Source organism: Microtus ochrogaster, chromosome 8 (assembly GCF_000317375.1).
Source record: "Microtus ochrogaster isolate Prairie Vole_2 chromosome 8, MicOch1.0, whole genome shotgun sequence".
NCBI classification, from domain to species: Eukaryota; Metazoa; Chordata; class Mammalia; order Rodentia; family Cricetidae; genus Microtus; species Microtus ochrogaster.
This window is the reverse complement of record NC_022015.1, coordinates 74,931,096-74,949,181: the sequence shown is the minus strand read 5'-3', so window position 1 is coordinate 74,949,181 and position 18,086 is coordinate 74,931,096. Positions and strand designations below refer to the sequence as shown.

At 53.7% G+C, this 18,086-nt stretch overlaps 1 protein-coding gene across 2 annotated transcripts in view; it reads right to left on the bottom strand.

Moving 5' to 3' along the window:
* Nucleotides 1-18,086, bottom strand: part of Neurl1 (neuralized E3 ubiquitin protein ligase 1) — an 81,311-nt gene that overhangs the window by 15,466 nt on the left and 47,759 nt on the right. Inside the window, exons 1-3 of one of the 2 annotated variants that reach the window (XM_013348194.2) lie at nucleotides 15,544-15,665; nucleotides 5,136-5,377; nucleotides 4,481-4,802 (exon numbers count right to left, since the gene is read on the bottom strand). In XM_013348194.2, coding sequence (XP_013203648.1) covers nucleotides 4,481-4,802; nucleotides 5,136-5,377; nucleotides 15,544-15,577 — 598 coding nt within the window. In that variant the 5' untranslated portion in view covers nucleotides 15,578-15,665. Of the gene's footprint in view, nucleotides 1-4,480; nucleotides 4,803-5,135; nucleotides 5,378-15,543; nucleotides 15,666-18,086 lie in introns of those variants that run through there. The other variant, XM_005352438.2, reaches the window with a different exon arrangement.

The following is an 18,086-nucleotide window of genomic DNA, read 5'->3' as shown; positions in this document are numbered from 1 at the left end:
CATGTCCCCCTTCATAGCTGTGGTATGGCATGTCCCCCTTCATAGCTGTGGTATGGCATGTCTCTTAGTGAAAAACTCATCAAGGTTTTTCAATTCTCCCATTACTCTTTCTCTGCACAGAGCCCAGGCCATGGCAGGCACAGCATGAGGTCCAGGACATCTTGTGAGTGGAGTCTGGGCTCACCAGCCTTTTGCAAGATCATGGCTGCTCTTTCCAACTTTTTCTTTTTGGGACACAGTATCACGTAGTCCAGGCTAGCCTTGAACTCACAATACTCCTGCTCAACCTCCTAAATGCTGAAGTTACAGGCCTGTGTTTAACACCGAGTTAAGAAGCAAGGAGACCATGAGAAACTGGGATAGGAGTTTATCTGTTCTAGTATTAATCACCTCATAAAAGCTGTGTTTGTTTGGTTGCTGGCAGGCCTTTCTTCCTGGAGGTACGAAGCTGTTATTCTTGGAGATACCATCCCAGGTCTGGGCCAGGGCACCCGCAGGAAAGAGGGTGAGCTACTGAGCTCTGGCACATGGGGACATGGCCTGGAAGGCCTGGAGTCAGCCTGCTGACTGTATCTGGACTACAGTGAAGGAGAGTTAAGTCCCCAGCCTCTAAATCGTCTACTTCTTCAGGGACACAGCCCATCCATCTATGGGCTGGCTCAAATAGCGAATGTGTGCCTACCTTCGCTTCACACAGTGAAGCAAGAACTTAAGTATGCCTGTGCTCTAAACACCGGACAGGATGGGTGGGGGCTTTGGCTCCGCACACCAAGCTGGAGGGGCCAGGGGAACCTGGAGGAAGTTTCTAATGGTCGAATAATCTTTGGTCAAATTATCACCCCAAGAGAGACAGACTGGCCCCAAGGAAGGGGACAACTTTGTTAGGAGAGTGAGCGGGCTGCTAGGGGGGACAACAAAAGATTCAGATATGCTGGACATAGTGGAACCTAACATGTGGATCTCAATCCATCTTCTCCCCAACCTTCCTCCCCATCTCTACCCCTAGCCCCCATCTCTCTTGTTTTCTACACACACACACACACACACACACACACACACACACACACACACAAGTCAATTTAGGAGATGCAAAATGGAGAGCTATTTTAATCTGCTGATTGACTTCAGGGGCCATAATCCCTGTTTGAAAATGCCAGGGACTGCAGTGATTTACGCCGGGACAACAGTTACAGGCCTCGGCCTCACAGAGAAGGCAGAGTAGCCTGCAGCAGTTCCAAGGGCAACCGAACTACTCCGGACAAACCCATGTATAGTCACAGAAGGGGTGGGGGTCAGGCTGGGCTGGACAGCCTGGGCTCCAGAGCCAGCACGAGGCCCTGCTGACTCTCCTCCAGCCTCCACCCTACCTACCCTCAGTACCCTGAATGTAGGAGGCCCCATGGCACTAGGCACACCCTGTTGTCCCCACCTGTCCAGTCTCCTAGAATGGGTAAGGCCCAACTTGAACCTACTCTTCCAAGAAACCTCTCGAGATTCTACCGCCAGAGACCTGAGCCTCCTTTGCCTTCCTGCCTCCTTCTCTGAGGAAACCCGCCGGAAACCCGCAGGAGGGCCGTGGGAAAGACTCGGCTTTTATGGTGGAACTCTGCGTTCAGACCCAGCTCAGCCACATCCCTACATGGGCAGGCCAGGCCTTCCACAGACCTCAGTCTTCTCCCTGCCAAATGGGGATGGAAAACACCCTTCTAGGTTAAGTGAGCTAAGGGTGGAAGCCTCCCAGCAGATGAAAGGGATGCTATGACCACAGAGGTTAGCAATTTACATCCAGGTTGTAAGTTGATTGAGTCCTGGTGTCTCCTTTGCCTCCCTAACTGCCCAGAGAGCCCGGGGCTGTCTGAGCTTATGGCTGGTCTCCTTCAGCCCCTCCCACCTGTTCTTTTCTTCAACTAACATTTCCCAGCACTTCCTTTCAGCCAGCCCCCGATTCTTCCCTCCCATGCTACAACCTAAACCCAGCGAAACAGGGTTAGATAAGATAGTCTCTAGAGCAGTGGTTTTCAGCTTTCCTAATGCTGCGGCCCCTTTAATACAGTTGCTGTGTTGTCAGGACCCCCGACCATAAAATTATTTTCACTATTGTATAACTGTAAATTTGCTATTATGAATTGTGATGAAAATAATCTGCATGCTCTGACCGTCTTAAGTGACCCCTGTGAAAGGGTCTTTCGATACCCCCAAAGGGGTCATGGGCCACAGGTGGAGAACTACTCTCTAAAGGACACTGGCAGGGTAGGATCTGGGTTCCTTCTGCAAAGAAACTCCTGTCCTATGAGGAAGCAGACACAAGGATGGACTGAGGCTCCCAGAGACTACAGAGCTGTAGTGAGAACAGAATAGAGAAATTCTACCCAGAGATCTCTCAGGGAGGAGGCAGCCTCCAAACTGAGCCTTTAGACAAGAGTGGGAACTGTCAGGAAAGTCGCTCTTGGCCAGACCTGGTGGTGCAGGCTTGTAATCTCAGCTACTTGGGAGGCCGAGGCAGGAAAATGGCAAGCTCACAGCCAGCCTGGGAGGCCCAGTGAGATCCTGTCTCAAAATGCAGAGTTCAAAGCTCCCATTCAGTGTAGACCACTCGCCTTGCATGCTGGAGGCCCTGGGTCCAGCTCTCAGTCCTGAGGGGGCAGGCGGAGGGGTCTTCTTAGACTGCCTAGGGAGGACAGAGTGTTGCTCCCACTCCCCATACAACAAGATGGTGACTTTCTCAGGAGCAACAAGTCACTCACTCTCTGCCCTCTACCAGGCAGCAGGGACCTGGGTAAGACACTTCAGAGCAGATGGTTGAGGCTGGACTGGATGAGCGGCCTGGGACTCAGGTTTAAGCTCTGGAATTCTACTGCCTTCCAGTGTGAGGCCCAGGGGACACCAGAGCAGCAGGTTATCAGTTTTCCTCCACGTGATAGGCAGGGATGACTGGCAGCCACTACCACGCACCCGCCAATCCTCCCATGGCCATCCTTTGAGACTTCCAAAGTCTTCACCACAGTCATGATTGCTGCCTCCCAGTACACACAGGCCAACTACCTGGTGCAGGCACCGGTGCCTGCGCCGGACCGGGACTCAACCCAGATCTGTCTTGCTAGCTAAGGCACATAATTTCTGGCAGGTGGAAGCCCTCAGGTGCAGCCAGTACATGGAGGAAGCGGGGGAGGCCGGCCGGCCAGCCAGCCAGCCCGGATGCCCTTCTTCGGTAGCTGCCACCAGGAATAGCCTTTTTGGGGCTCTCAGCGTGTCAGCATGAGTGCGGGAACACTTTTATTGACTCAAAAAACAGAAAGTTCCCAAACTGTTAGTTAACAAAAACAGCCTCCTGGTGTTTGGAGCTGAACCCGGGCTCCTGGCGATTATTCGCGTGGCTCTCTACTTTCCCAGCTTTTTTTTTTTTTTAAACTCAAGTCAAAGTGCTCTGAAAACATCCACCATTTCTAGGCTTAGAAGGTTTAGAAGGCAGAAAGGAAAACAGGAATGGGTTTTAAATCCCCTCTGTGGCATTTCTCTCTGCAACAGAGAGGGAGTAGAGACGGGGACAGAAGTGGCAAGTGTTGGCTAGACGTGTCTCCACTACCCAGGACAGTGTGGTGATCAGCCGCTTTAACTCTTCCCAGGACCTGTCTTCCAGGTGAGGAAGCTGTAGAGTTCACATGTCTGCAAGCACACACTTGAAGAAACATGTGCACATGTATCAATCAAGCTAGGAAGACGGGTGGGGCTATATTCCCCTCCATCACCAGCTCCTTGGGTGACCCTATGCAGTCTGAGGCCTCTGGCAGTCCTGACAGATGCCATGACCAGGAAGCCTATCCCGTGATGATCCAGCTCATCTTCTGATGTTCCCCTAGTAGCTCCTATGGGCTGTTTGTCCTTCCCCTTCCCATGCAAGGCCTAAAATAAGCTGAGGGGTCTAAAGCCCCCCCCCACAGTGCCTCCTGTGTCCCTCTCCCATACACTTAGCATCTTTGCAGAAAGGCCCTAGGGTAAGGATGGAACCCAGGTGCCAGGACAGCTGTAGGCCAGGATGTAGTTTGGGGCTGGGCAGACCCAGTGTGGAGAACTGGTTGTACCACCCATCCGTGAAGGACTCAACATCCCTGAATGTGAGTCTCCTCAAAGAAAGTCCCAGGGTGGCTGTGCTTCGTACGTATGCCTTCACTGACAATGGTTACTGAAAGCAACATTAACCTCACCAGGGCAGGGTCAGGGCTGCCATTTCTGGTGGTGAAAGTTGTGTATAACTCAGAAAGCACTCTGAGGGCGGGGTTCGTGGGTCATGATCTCACTAAGCTTCACTTGCCAAAGCTGTGGCCAGGAGGGGGACACCACAGTCCATAGAAAGCCCTGGAGTTATTCTGAGCCACTTAGGCTCTGTACAGCCCCTGTGACTCATGGGAACGAAGGTCAGTCCCAGCACCTGAACTCTGAAGGGTCTGTCCTGAGACTAATGAAGCAGAGGGATGGTACTCACCAAGCAGCTGGACACCCCGCGTGAGGCCGTAGACATCCACCAGGGCCCAGAGCGGGTCAGCTGTTCGGACCCCATTGAAGAAAAGCATGGCGGCTGAGTCATTGATGCGGTAGAAGACGCGGCCCTTCTTGTCCACCCAGAAGGCAATGATGTTGCCCTCGTTGGCAAACTCTTCGGGCAAAGCTTTGGCCCAGAAGCCACTCTGAGACACCAGGTCAGGACAGGCGTACTTGGGCAGCGAGTCGGGGTGGATGTGGGAAGGGTCCTTGCTGGTGAAGCCAAGTCGCAGGGCCCCGCTCCAGCAACATTGCTTCTTGGTGATCTGGCCACAGGGAGTGGGGACCCTCAGCCTAGCCTCTCCCCTGTGGTCAAATGACCAAGGGGGGAGGGGTGGGCTCACTATAGACCACCCTCAGCCAACTCTTAGGAGTGTCTGGCAGCCAGAAAACTCTCAATGTAGCTTATTCCCACCCAACCCCCACCCCAGGGGGCCTTCCTACAGCTTCGTGAAAGCCGCTCCCATGGAGTCTTATCACCCAGGAAGGCTAGGAAAGGAGTGAGGATGAGAGAAGAAAAAAAGGAGAGGGAGCAGGCTGCCAGTAGCGGAACAGCAAGCAGGCCAAAGAAGTCAAAGGCAGGGGTCGGGGGTGCCCACCTTCAGCCTGACTTGCTCGTAGATGAGCACTGGGCGGTTACTGAAGGTGATGGCGTTGCAGAAGCTGGCTTGCCTCTTGACGGCCTTGTGACTGAGGTCCATGAGGATCTGGGAGCCCTTAGTGTGGGGGTGGAAGAGCAGCGGCGTGGCCGGGAGCCCCCCGGCTGACAGCACAGGCGGACAGTGCTTCTGCTTGTGATGGCATCTGTGAGAGGTGACCGGGAAGGAGCCCCCGATGGAGTCTGCAAAGGAATAGGCCACAGCCTCAGAGAACGCAGTGGGACCAAGAGCCTTGCCAGGGTCTCGTTGCGGAGGGCCGAGGAAAAAAGGGCAACCGCCCACTGGCCAGCATGTCTGCCTTCTCCAGCACAGCCAGCTGTAACCGCCATCCTTCCCTCCGCTGTGTTTTCCCAGCCACCACCTTCTGCTGCAATGGTTCTCAGCCTGTGGGCCGTGACCCCTTTGGGGTCACATATCAGATATTTACATTATGCTCATAACAGTAGCAAAACTACAGTTATGAAGTAGCAACAAAAATAATTTCATGGTTTGGGGTCAGCACAGCATGAGGAACTGTACTCAGGGGTCTCAGCATTAGGAAGGCTGAGAACCCACTGGGCTGCTGGGTTCTTGGCCATCCACCACCTCCATCCTCTCCTCCCCTCCAGCATCAGCTGCGATGGCCCGTAACCCTGTCCAATACAATTGGCTGCCACTCCCAGCATCTTCTCTGTCACTCCTCATCTTATATGTGACACTCATCACCTACGAAATACCAAGTTCTGTCTTTGGCACTGAACAAACATAACACACACGTGGCTTTGTCCTGAAGTCAACAGTCCTTCCTAGGACATGGACATGGACATGGACGGAAATCACCATACAAAATGACACACAGTGGTCACCACCCAGAGAGCCACCAGGAAACTTGCCTCTCAGGGGCTGGCTGGTGAGGCAGGGCTGTGGCGGAGTTGTTGAGCATGGAGCCAGTGTCAGCCTCAGTGTCAAGGAGTCACCTTCCTCCCTCAAGGCCTTCCCTCTATACCTCAGGCTTCACCCCTACTTAACACTGCCCATGCCAGTAGCACTGGGGGCACCAGACAAAAGCATGGTACTTCCTTCCTTCCTGGTAAACATCTCAGTGGGACAGAGGGCAGGACAGGCTTGGGGGCAGAGCAAGCGCTTTACAGATGTGTGGCTGGCAGCCAGGAGACAAATAGGAACAGTCAGTACTGCAGGAAAAGGTACCTGGTGGCTTCTCTGGCACTCATTGGCTGAGCGATACTTCCCTTTCTGGGATACTGGTTGACCTGTGCCTCAGGATCAGCAGCTGGGTGGCATCCTTACACGGCACCCTCTCTTCCCCAGCTCCCCATGCCCCACCAGTCTTACAGGAAATGAAGCCTGCCCATCTGGTCATCTTGAGCAAAGAACCATGACAACAGAGGAAGGTGGAGGGACGTCTGGGTGTCTCACATGTTAGTCCTTGTAGCATGGCAACTTACTAATGCAGCAAGACGCAGTTAGCAGCCAGCACAGACCCCTCCACTCTCTCAGCAGGGGAGGAAGAGGAGGGAAACAGGGAGGGGAGAGGAATGGCAGCCCTAGGGGCCCCGGAGGCCAAGCATGTCAGGACACTTTGGTTTGTGTCACTTCACATCTCGGCTTGCTTCTCTCGAGGGCCCCAGACGCCAAGCTCCATGGCCACCACCAGCTGTGACCATGCGCTTTTCTAGAACGCATTCTGGTGTGCCAGGCCCGAGGGGTGGGGCAGCATGAGAAAGGCTGGCTCTGCTCTCTCCAGGAAAACAAGATGTTCTAGAACTGGTCAGAGGTGCAGGGGTTATTCAGGCCACAAGGGCTGGAATATCTCAGGAGTCCCAGAGTTGGGTGGGCTCCCTAAGTGGACAGTAGAATTTCCAGCCACTGAAGTCCCCCATTACTTGGTCCCAGGAAGGGCTCATAAGAATTTAGACTACCTCACAGGGGGTCCCCACGCCAAGGTGGGCTGACACTCTAACCTTAACCACAAGTCCCCTTCAACTGTGAAGTAAAATGGGTGGGTGGAGACAAGGCATTCCGGCAGCCTCCGTGCCGGGAGTGAGAAGCCTTTGGGACCTCCTCTCCTGTCCACACTGTGGTTCCAAGGCTCTCAGGTCAGTCACTGAGCGACCCCCAGATGCTCTTCTCAAGGTGGCTGTGTGATCACCACACAAAGCCACCTCTTTGGTCTACTGGCCATCTTCTCCCCGTCAATCACCAGCTGCTTGGCAGCCCCAGCTAAGTACCTGACCCACACCCTCCTCAACTCCTCCCAAGTCTGAGGGGAGTCCTTGAGCTCCCCACATCCCGGCTATTGATCCCACCATCCACACTAGCATTCCTGGATTCAGCCTCCTGCTGTCTGCCCTGCTGTCTCAGGCATTGGCACATCTCTTCTGAGAGGGCCAGGACCTCCACACAAAGGCACCTGAACTGTGTGTCCTGTACACCGCTAGTGTGTAAAGTCCTCATACGGTGCCAAGACCACCACATAGAGGCTCCTGTGGGCCACACTGTGAACGGGACCCTCGAGGTGGCTAATGTGGCTGATCAGAGCGACTGCCACCCTGAGGCCCTGCTTCTGCTCTCTTCCTGACACATCTGACCTGAAAATGACCTGGGCTGTGGGGAGAGAAAGCGCCACGAGAATATTGGATGCATGGCTCTGACACCAAGGACCCAGATGGGGCAGCTGGAGGCAGGCTCCCTTCCGTCACTTGGAGGGTCGATGTGAGGTTAGTATTAGACAAAGAGGCAAAGCTAGGATTTGACTGTGCCCCTCCAACAGGTGTCCAGGATGCTTTACCCGACTCTGTATTCAATACCAGAGCTCATCTCCCCAGGGTTCCAGGGCGGTAGGTGGAGGGAGGTGCTGACCAGGCACCTGCACCCCAGCAAGGTATGGCAGCGAGCCTGAGGACTTTGCGGCTACTCAAGCAGACGCCCCATCCTGCCACCAATTCCCAGCCGAGGTCCAAGGCAGCCCTTTGGGGACAAGTTTAAGAGCTCAGGGAGCCTCCATGCGGGCCCCTGCTGGTGCTGACGAGTGAGACTCCCCCAGGGCCTTGTCTTCCTTGTACATGTAAGCTGCCAACACAGGCCTGACCCTCCTCTGGAGTAAAGACCCCATGGCCCCCATCAAGCTCTGAATTACGGTGGAGTCTGATGGCAGAGCTGCCAAGGATCAGGAAGGGCATGCGAGGCAGCACTAACCCTGAGGCAGGGCCCAATAATGTCACCGGACACAGACCCGCAGACGTTAGCTTACATGTGTGGTCTCTCGGTCAGAGTGCACAGATATGAGTTTAGTCCTGGCCATCTCCAAGCCCAGTCAATTTCCCCGTGTGTGGATACTGCATGGTGCCTCAGCTTTCCTATCTGTGAAACGGGGTCACTACAGCCTTCAAGGTATCAATTGAGACTATGTAGGGACAACTCAGAAAGTGGCCACTGCTGTACGGTCATTGTGAGGTACACCACCCCATGCCCTTTCCACTTCCATGACCTCTGCCCTGGCTGGTCCCACTGACCACACCCTTTCTTTCCCAACCCCACCTGAGCTTCTGCAAACCTCTCCAGTCTTCCAAGGCTCAGATGAACCCCATGGCTCTTGAGGCTACCTTGTTCTGACCCTTGGCTCTGAATACAAGTGCTGGCATCTTCACCTTCTATACAGCCTGGCTCACTTTCGGGGGAGGGAGCAGGGATGGGGGCACGGGTGGAAGGGGTGGGAGGAGATGGCAGAGCAAAACCCATGAACATTGGAAGCAGGAGGCCTTCAGTTCACACCCCAGCCAGGCTGCGAAATCACTGTCACTTCAGGCAAGTTACTTTCTCACTCCGGACCTTGAGTTCTTTATAAAAAGAGGCTCTTGGGGCTGGAGAGATGGGTTGAGAATATTTACTGTTCTTTCAGAGGACCTGAGTTCTGCCTCAACACCCAATTTAGGCTACTCACGGTCACCATAACTCTACCCACAGCAGGCATCTGTATGTATGCAGATAGCCCCCAACACACACACACACACACACACACACACACACACACACACACACACACACACACACACACACACACACACACACACACACACACACACACAGAGAGAGAGAGAGAGACAGACAGACAGACACACAGACAGACACACAGACAGACACACAGACACAGAGAGAGAGAGAGATACACTAGTTTAAAATAAAAAAATACATCTTTTTTTTTTTAATAGACGCTCCTAGCTGCCTTGCTTATTTCTCCCAGTGATGGTAAGTACGTGAGGAGCACATTGATTCAAAACAATTTTCCAAATTTTAACACCTGAGTCTAACATAAAGTTTTTTGTTTTAAGCAAAAGTGACGACTATGGGAGGAAGTGTCCATTTATTTGATCTGCAAGGAGCCGAGCTCTGCAGCCTCGCCTTCTCTCCGACGTAGCTCTGGTCTCACCGCACTGCATGTTGGGCCTGACTCGGACAGGATGGTGTGCATTCTCTGACCGGGGCTCCTTCTGCAGGAGCAAGGAGCCAGAAGGTAGGAGACAGTGATGGAGGTGCTGTCCAGCTGGGCAGAAGCAGAAGTGCTTCCTTGAAGGTCTCCATTTCCCCAGTGACCTCACCTCCAGGCATGGCTCCACCCATTTCTCAGCTTCGAACCCTTCCCTCCCCTGCCCACCATGGACCGGCCCTTTTCTTGCTCATCCAACAGACTTTAAGGTCTTCCGGGAGTCTCTCTGGGACCCTGATACAGACTTCTGGGAACATATCTACCCAAGCAGAGTGTCCCTCACCACACGGGTCACCCTAAGGCACGCATGTTCCAGGGTGCTTTCCCTCGGCAATTCTGTATCCACTGGTTCTGGGCATATGTATCTTCTCAAGAGCTGAGAAAAGTCCCTCAGACGACTCTCTGACTTCCTGTCTGCGTCTACCCTTTCCCATGATGGACAGGGAGGCTCCCTGGGGGAAGGGCTGCCATCTTGTTCATTGATATTTTCCAACATTCTGCTCTGAGCACAGAATAGGTGCTCAAGCGAATGATGAAAAGAACCTGCCAGGGCAGTGGTCCTCAACCTTCCTACCGCTGCGACCCTTTACACAGATCCTCGTGCTGTGCTGACCCCAACCATAAAACGATTTTCTATGCTGCTTCATAACTGTAAGTCTGCTACTTAATGGAAATACTGTGTTTTCCAATGTTCTTATGTGAACCCTATGAAAGGGTCATTCTGCCCCAAAGAGCTTGTGACCCACAGGTTGAGAACCACGGTGCTAGTGTGTGGTTTTCATCTGAACATCTGCTTTGTGTTCTTTCTGGTGGCCAGTGGAGACACCAGAAAATGAAGGGAGACACTCCTCTCTTCCCAAGACCCCACACTCCATACTTGACTACAACTCTACAAGACCCTCTATCAGCTCCGCACTGCTGGAAGAAAGGAGGCGATCCCTGAGGGATGGTCTTCCTGTACCAATCTTTGCATCCTCTGTGGTTCTTACCCAGCCTGTCTCACCTTCCCAAACCCTGTGAGGTGGGTGTCTGTGGGAAGCTCCGCTATTGAACTTGGCCCAAGAGGGCCATCTTGGCTTCTGGGCCCTCTTGTTCCTTTGTGGCCCCTTCTAAAGTAGATCCCGGCTGAAGTAATGAAATCTCACTCCCTTTGGGTTGTAGAAGGGCTGTCACTTCTGTCTTGGCTGTTAATGTCCTCTCTGGAATCATTCCCTCAGGGGAGGCCAGCTGCCATGCCTGAAGGGAGATGTGGGGAGGATCAAGGACTGCCAGTAATTGTGAGTAATCTTGGTGATGGCTCCTCTCCAGGTGAGCCTTGGAATGAGACAGCAGTCCCAATGAACTGACTGCAGCCTGGGGAAGGAGAACCCAGGGGCCCGGGGACCCCAGGAAAACCACATAATTCCAGGGCGCAAAAGCAGTGAGCTGGCTAAGCGCTTGCAGTTTTAGGCTGGGGGTCTGGGGGTAATAGATTGTACAGCAAAAGACAATACCATATTGATGGTCCTGGTTCATGGCTTTCAGAACAAGGTCACAGAGATGAGCTCTGAGCTCTGAACCTGTCACACTGCACGTGGGCTCCTCACTGCCCCTACAAGTCCGCTGACCCACTCAGCCTGTTCCCTGCCTTCCGCCCTCCCTGAGCCCATCTAGAGATCCCTCAGTCTTGTGTGCTCTTGCTGTCATGACCCAGCATGAAGAGCCATGCTAACACCCCATTATCTGCCCCCTCAAACCCTGACAATGCATATAGAGTGGCCTGAAGCTGCCTGCCGCACCAAAGGGGTACATGATGATGTGGGAGGGGAAGGGACGGCAGAATGGCCACCCCATGGACAAATTCATCTCTAAGCTGAGCATCCTGCCCACTCTCGCTCGCTCCTCCTTCGCTCGCGGTGACGTCCCAATCTGATGTTCCCAGCAGCCAGCAGTCACACATCTGTATCATCACCTGGGAGAGAGACCTTCTTCCTGTTCTACCTTAAGGTTCCACAAGGGGATTTCCAGATGACTCAGCCTGCTGTCACTGTCCCTATGCTCCCGGGACTATTCCAAAACCAGGTCTAAACAAGGAAGGTGTGGCTCACATGGATCCCTGCCCCACAGGATGTCACCCTCAGCTCTCCTCACATAGATCCACACCCACTTTGCACACACACATATGGTTACTGGAGAAGGAGAAAGAATTTCATGAGGGTCAGTGCTTTCTCTCTCTCTCTCTCTCTCTCTCTCTCTCTCTCTCTCTCTCTCTCTCTCTCTCCCCCTCACCAGTCTCTGCATCTGAGATCTTTCACACCCAGCCTCTCTCATGCTCCCACCCTACAACATGGGTGTCTATAGGAAGCACCCCTACCTAGTCCCTGGACTTCATGCCTTTTCTGGGCTCTTCCCCTCCAGTATGGGCTGGGCCCAACTATTCACTTCTAGGTAGCTGGTGGGCATGCAGAATAGTGGGCAGGAACACCTAAGGAGCATTGTCCTCGGGGCCAGCAGGACTGAAGGTGGAGAGGCAGCAGGGCCTATACCTATGTACGTTCTAGCAAGCACATGTGGACAAAAGACCCTCCATGAAACCCTCATGGATGCTCAGCCCATGCCAAGGATGCTGCTTGACGACCTCTGGATCAGCCAACTTGGTCCTTCCGCCCACTCTGCCAACAGACCTTCCTGCCCCATCCAGGGGCCAGCTTAGGCACTAGTCAGCAAAAACAGAGCTTTGAGCTTTCAGCTAGGACATGCCCCTCTCCCCTTCTGCCTGCAGCTTTCCTGGCCTCATCACCCAGGTGCCCAGCTCACCCTCACCATCTCTTAGCTCCCCGACACTTCTGTACCCACTTCAGCTCCAAACCAGGCCTGACTCCACAATCCTCTCCCTCTCCCTACAGACCATGGCCTCCGGTGCAAGTCGCGGACTGAATTATGTTGGGACAGCCTGTTGCTTAACCCCTTCCTCCAGCTGGAAGGCTCGGTGGCTCCACAGCCATGGGCTATAAGCGGCTAAGTTCCCCCCTCCCACAGCAGCTCTGTGTTAATCTCAGGGACCATAAGGCCATGGGAGGCTGCTGCCCCCGCTGCAGCTCTCAGGATTAAGGAACTCAAGAAGGGAAAGTAAGGAGTCTATCCAGTGAGACAAGGCCACATGTCTCTTCTGAAGCACCAGCTGTGTGCCCTCAGCCAGCCATTTCTCTTTGGGGTGATGTTGTCTCCCTCTGTGATGGGTGTGGCTCTATCTCTCAGATCACTGAACCCTCCTATCTTCTGATGCTTGGGCACGTGAAGTCTGGAGACCAGGCTGAAGGTGAGCCGCCTGGATGTCACTGATACTCCTCAAACAAGGGTCTCATTCCCTGACTGGCTGAACACTACAGGGAGATAAAGGAGAAAGTGAGACGAAGGGGGAAGAAAGGGAGAGGGGAGGCCTCTCGTGTCCTGCTGCCTCCCTGTGGGAATTGCCACCCTGTCCACCCCAGCAACCTGCCCTTCAGACTGAGAGCAGGCGTAGCCCCGGAAACCTGCCTAGGGAAAGAGCCTAAGCACTCAACCGCAGAAATCATTTTCCAAATGGGAATTCATCCGGTCCATCGGTTCCCTGCCAGGCTATTCCCAGAGCTGGATTCCACTTTACCAACCCAACACACACACCACCACCACCACCACCATCACCGGGTACACCATAAGCATGGCTGCTTATAGTAAGAACAATATAGTCTCTTCAATATCCAAAAACATCATAACCACGCGGGTGCACAAATAGGGACTCAAGAGCCAGCTATGCCGTCTGTGGACACCAAACACACAGACACACAAAGCATGATGTCGTGTACACACACAGTAGATAAAACCCAACACGGAGGGCAAGGTCAGTGTTTGCCACCGTCCTTCGTTCACTGTCACCCAGCAAGCCAAAATATTTGGGCTTGAAACAAACCCAAGGCTTTTCAAAATGCCGCCAAGGGCCATGTGACTGTTTGGGGACCCAAGGAAGCCATGCAGAGTAGGAACACCCGTAGGAAGCGCACAGAATCTGTGTGTCCCCCCTAATTCCTGTTCACCTTCTAAAAGGGGGCAGAGCCACAAGGCAGTCAGTGTGCAGAACAGGAAGGCATACATGGGGACGAATGCGTGAGGACAGATGGGCAGGGTTCGCCGGATACCGCTAGGCCAGGCACGTCCTTACACACGACGAGGGCAAGCTGAGGACAGGGGCGTGACTTGACAGGGAAGGGAAACAGGCAAATATGACACTTGATTAATCCGCACCTATGGCCACCCAGCCTAGATACCCACCCAATTACGTTCCTGTCTCTTGTGACATGGGACACCTGAAGGAGAGGACCTCCTTCTGACCCTGGACCCAGATTGCTCCTCCGAGCCCTTCTGCCTTCTCCACTTCACGTTCACCCCCATCCACCATCCATGCAATCATCCCAGGAGCCTTGTGTGAGCTCCTACAGTTAGTCCTGCTGACAGATGAGAACTGAGAGGTGCCCAGCCCCATGCCCATCACAGCGATGCTGTCTACTCCAGAGCATGAGCTAGACAGCTCTTGGGGCTCCAAGGCAGCCAGAGGACAGTGGCCACGTGTCCCAAGGGCCTTTCTGTCCCTCCCAGCCCCCAAGCCTGCCCAGGTCTGACCCCAGTGGAAAATGTCAGCTGTCTCCAGACCCTCTGCCAACAGTGAGCCTGGGCCATAGGCGGGCAGGCCAGGCCTCAGTCAGCCCATTCCAAGTCTCAGGCCAAAGCCCAGGTCCCTGACACTGCCCCAGCAGGTTCCAGGTTACGTACCTTCTAGGGCTTTCCACCTGCCATTTGGCCCTCCCGACCCAGGACAAAATACAGTTCCTTTTCCGAGAATCAATGACCTGCTTTTCCTGCCTCTTTATTTTTAAGTTAGTAATGACTATCCCAATGTTCAGAGCCTGGAAGAGGGCAGCCACTCGGCATCAGCCACCCCCATGGTTTCTAAGTGGCTCCTTCTCTCCTTCCTGCCTGGCCTCTCCCAGGCTTTTGATGTCCAATAGACTCAGCAGATGGGTACACACTTTCCAGTACCCTGCCTTATAGGGAGGGTCCCAGGGCATCTGTAGGGGATCTGACTCCAGACACTCTGTCGAGGAGCCCAGTTCCAGTGCCAAGGAAGGGTCCCCCTGGGTCTGCGGCCCACTTTAGCCATGTTGCTTCCAAGACCAATGCACAGAGCTGAGAAGTCCAGAAGACAAGAGTGGAAGCAAGCGGGAGCCCAGCAAACAGGATACCAAGTAGTCCGCTTCTTCCTTCCCTGTCTTCATCCCCCTGCTTGGGGGTCTGCCAGAAATCCATTCACCTCTCCTGGAGAACCAGGTCAGGCTCGCCTGTCACTACACACCTGTGTCACTAGCACACCTGTGTGCTTAGGTGCAAGGTGGCACGGGTACACACCCACAGATATCTCCAGCACGATTCACAAGCACAGGCACATGTACACACACACGGTACCCACACATCTCTCCCCGACCACCTCCAAGACACAGAAGCTGTCTCCCCAGTTGTCTAAGTGCGATCTGCCTCAGAGTCTCTGTAAGGAGTCCTATCGGGGTACCTAGGACCTCACGTTCCTCTCAGGGCTGCTCCACACCCTAGTAAGAGAACAAGGCCACTTTGCAGGGAAACTCAGATGCCCGACCTTCCAGATATCCTCATTTCTCCAACCACAGTGCCACCCACCCAAACACCCCCCCCCCACACACACACACACACACAGCCCACAAAGATTGACAAGACAGGGACGTGAGTAAAGACTCTATCCCAGTGCCTCTCCGCTTCAGCCTCCCAAGTGGTCCCCAGGATCGGGGTGGGTTGAACCCCAAACATCAACTGGGGCCTTACCGTGGAAAGTGTTCCGTGTGATCTGTCCCCCCATCTCAGGCCGCCGGCAGCTTGGCCACCTCCGTTAGGCCGGCTGGCCTCGTCATGGAGCAGCCCTGGCGGCCAGCTCCCCTCCTCCTTCCCCCTGCCCTCCCCCGCGGCCAGCCGGCATGGCAGGGCCAAGCGGCCCCTTTTGCGCCCCCACGCTCCCTCTCCCTCGTGCATGCACACGCCTGCCCGCCAGCCAGCCGGCCACACACACACACCCCCTGGTTGTGCTTGCCGCCTCCCAGCTCCCACCCACTAGGAGCCTCCCCCACCCCCGCGCTGGTTCAGGCAAGGGATCTGTCATGTTTATTTACATAAGGAGGAGGAGACTGGAGGCTTCCTGAAATAGCCAAGCTCCAGAAAGCACTGGAGATGCCCCAGCAGAACACACACCATACACAGACATACACATGGAAACATACACACACACACACTGTCCCATGGATATGGAGATATGCACAACACTTCCCCTGTCACCAAGGCCAACAACCATTCATTATTCAGGGGACATCACATGCCACTTACATGCAGATTAGGGGTAAAGCCAAGGGTGGGATCAGAGCAATATTGACTTTGCCCTGCCCGGAGGATACCGCAGTCAAGCTAGGGAGCTTCAGTGCACAGAACTCCCATCATTTCTATCTCCTCCTTCCAGACTCTCTCACAAGGATTAATTCCTTCAGTCCTCGCAGGCTGACCCATGAGGTCAACATCAGTACTAGTACCAACAGGTACCACCAGCATCTCCCAAAGGCCAGAAGGCCAATGAAAAGAGAGTTAACTAGAGGATAGCAGGGCTGGGGTGAACCCCAAGGTGGTTTGGTGCCAGAACCCGGGCTTTTACTCCCATGCCAAGTTGTCTTTTTGACCACACACATTCACACCCTTGCGCAGCCACACGGACTTGTACAGTATGTCTGCATCATGCCACGTGTCTATGAACAGACACGTGAGCATGTATGCACAAATATAAGTGTAGTGCAATTTCTAATTGGTCTTAATAGTAAAAACCCAGAGTCAGATATCAGGATAAATGATGAAAGATCAGAGAAGTAAAGGAGCCAGCCACTAGAGAGACTTCTTACCTCTACCAAATCCTCAGACTGACAAGGGCAAGATCCTGTCTCCAAGAATCCTCAGACTGAATGCAATGAACTCCGGTCTCCTCCCAGCCACATCACTTCCCATCTCTACCTCCCTAGTGCTGGGATTAAAGGTGTGAGCCACGACCACCTGGCTCAGTTTTTCTTTTAGACAGATTTGATCTCATGTAGCCCAGGGTGGTTTTGAACTCATGGAGATCCATCTGCCTTTGTCTCCTGAGTGCTGGGCTTAAAGGTGTGTGCCACCACATTCTGACCTCTATGGCTAACTAATGTGGCTAACTCTGCACTCTGATCTTCATGCAAGTTTTATTTGCTAAAGCACAAAATATCACCACACACTTGTGCACACACACACACACTCCTAAGTGCCACCATGGTGCCCACTTACCCATCTCCTGCCCAACACACTACATGCATCCTCCTACAGATTCACACAGCTTCTGGAGGAATCTTAGGGTGCAGAATCTGGCACCACCCTGCACCTAAGGAAAAAGGAAGCACAGACAGAGGAGGCAAGCGAGGCTGGGAAGGGAAATCCTAGCCCTAAGCAGCAAGCCCAAGCTGCCATCCAAAGGGACAAGCCATGCCCTGAGCACTTACCGTGCACAGAACAGTGTGTGATCTGCTCTTATACCCATTTTACAGAAAAGGGGTGAGTGTTCTGAGAAACTAAGCATTTGCCTGAGGATCCCAGCATGTCACAGCAGAGCCAGGACTCCACCCTAGGTGGTCTGGGAAATGCTCTCTCTACCCATCACACTCTGTCCAGAATAAACACCTCTCCCAGGACAGGGGAGAGTTCCCATCTTCCAGGCCCTCTTATGATTAAGGATCTAGATTCCCAAATAAAGATACACATGGGGAGTCAGGGGCTGAAGAAAAAGCTGGGAGAAACATGGGGAAAATGTAGGGGCTGCCCTGCATCCAATGGAACTCAGGTATGAGCATGTGTGAGGTGCTCAAGACACTGCTGTTGCCCACACATGGCACACACACACCAGTCTGACAAAAGACAGCAGGACGGAGAACACAGAGGGACACTGGGACCTGATTGGTCTCAGCAGTTAGGAAGCTGGGCAGGCCCTGGGTGTGAGTGCCCACAGCCTCCATGGTGGTTCCCTCTGCCAGGGACTTCATTTGGAAGAAACTATGGCTCTGAATTCTATGCAAGGCAGTGTGCATCCCTTCACACTGGTACATATTCACTGTGGTTGTGCACACACACACTTCCCTAGTCCCTTCCTATGAGGGGAAGTGGCTGAGGCATCTGACCATCCCATTCATGGGATCCCAGTCATAAAGGCAAACCTCGCACTCCTCTAACAGGTTACACATACAGGGTCTCATTCCAGCACTCTCCCCCCTTTTAAGCACATGTGTATGGGTGCATGGTGAGTATGCATGTGTGAC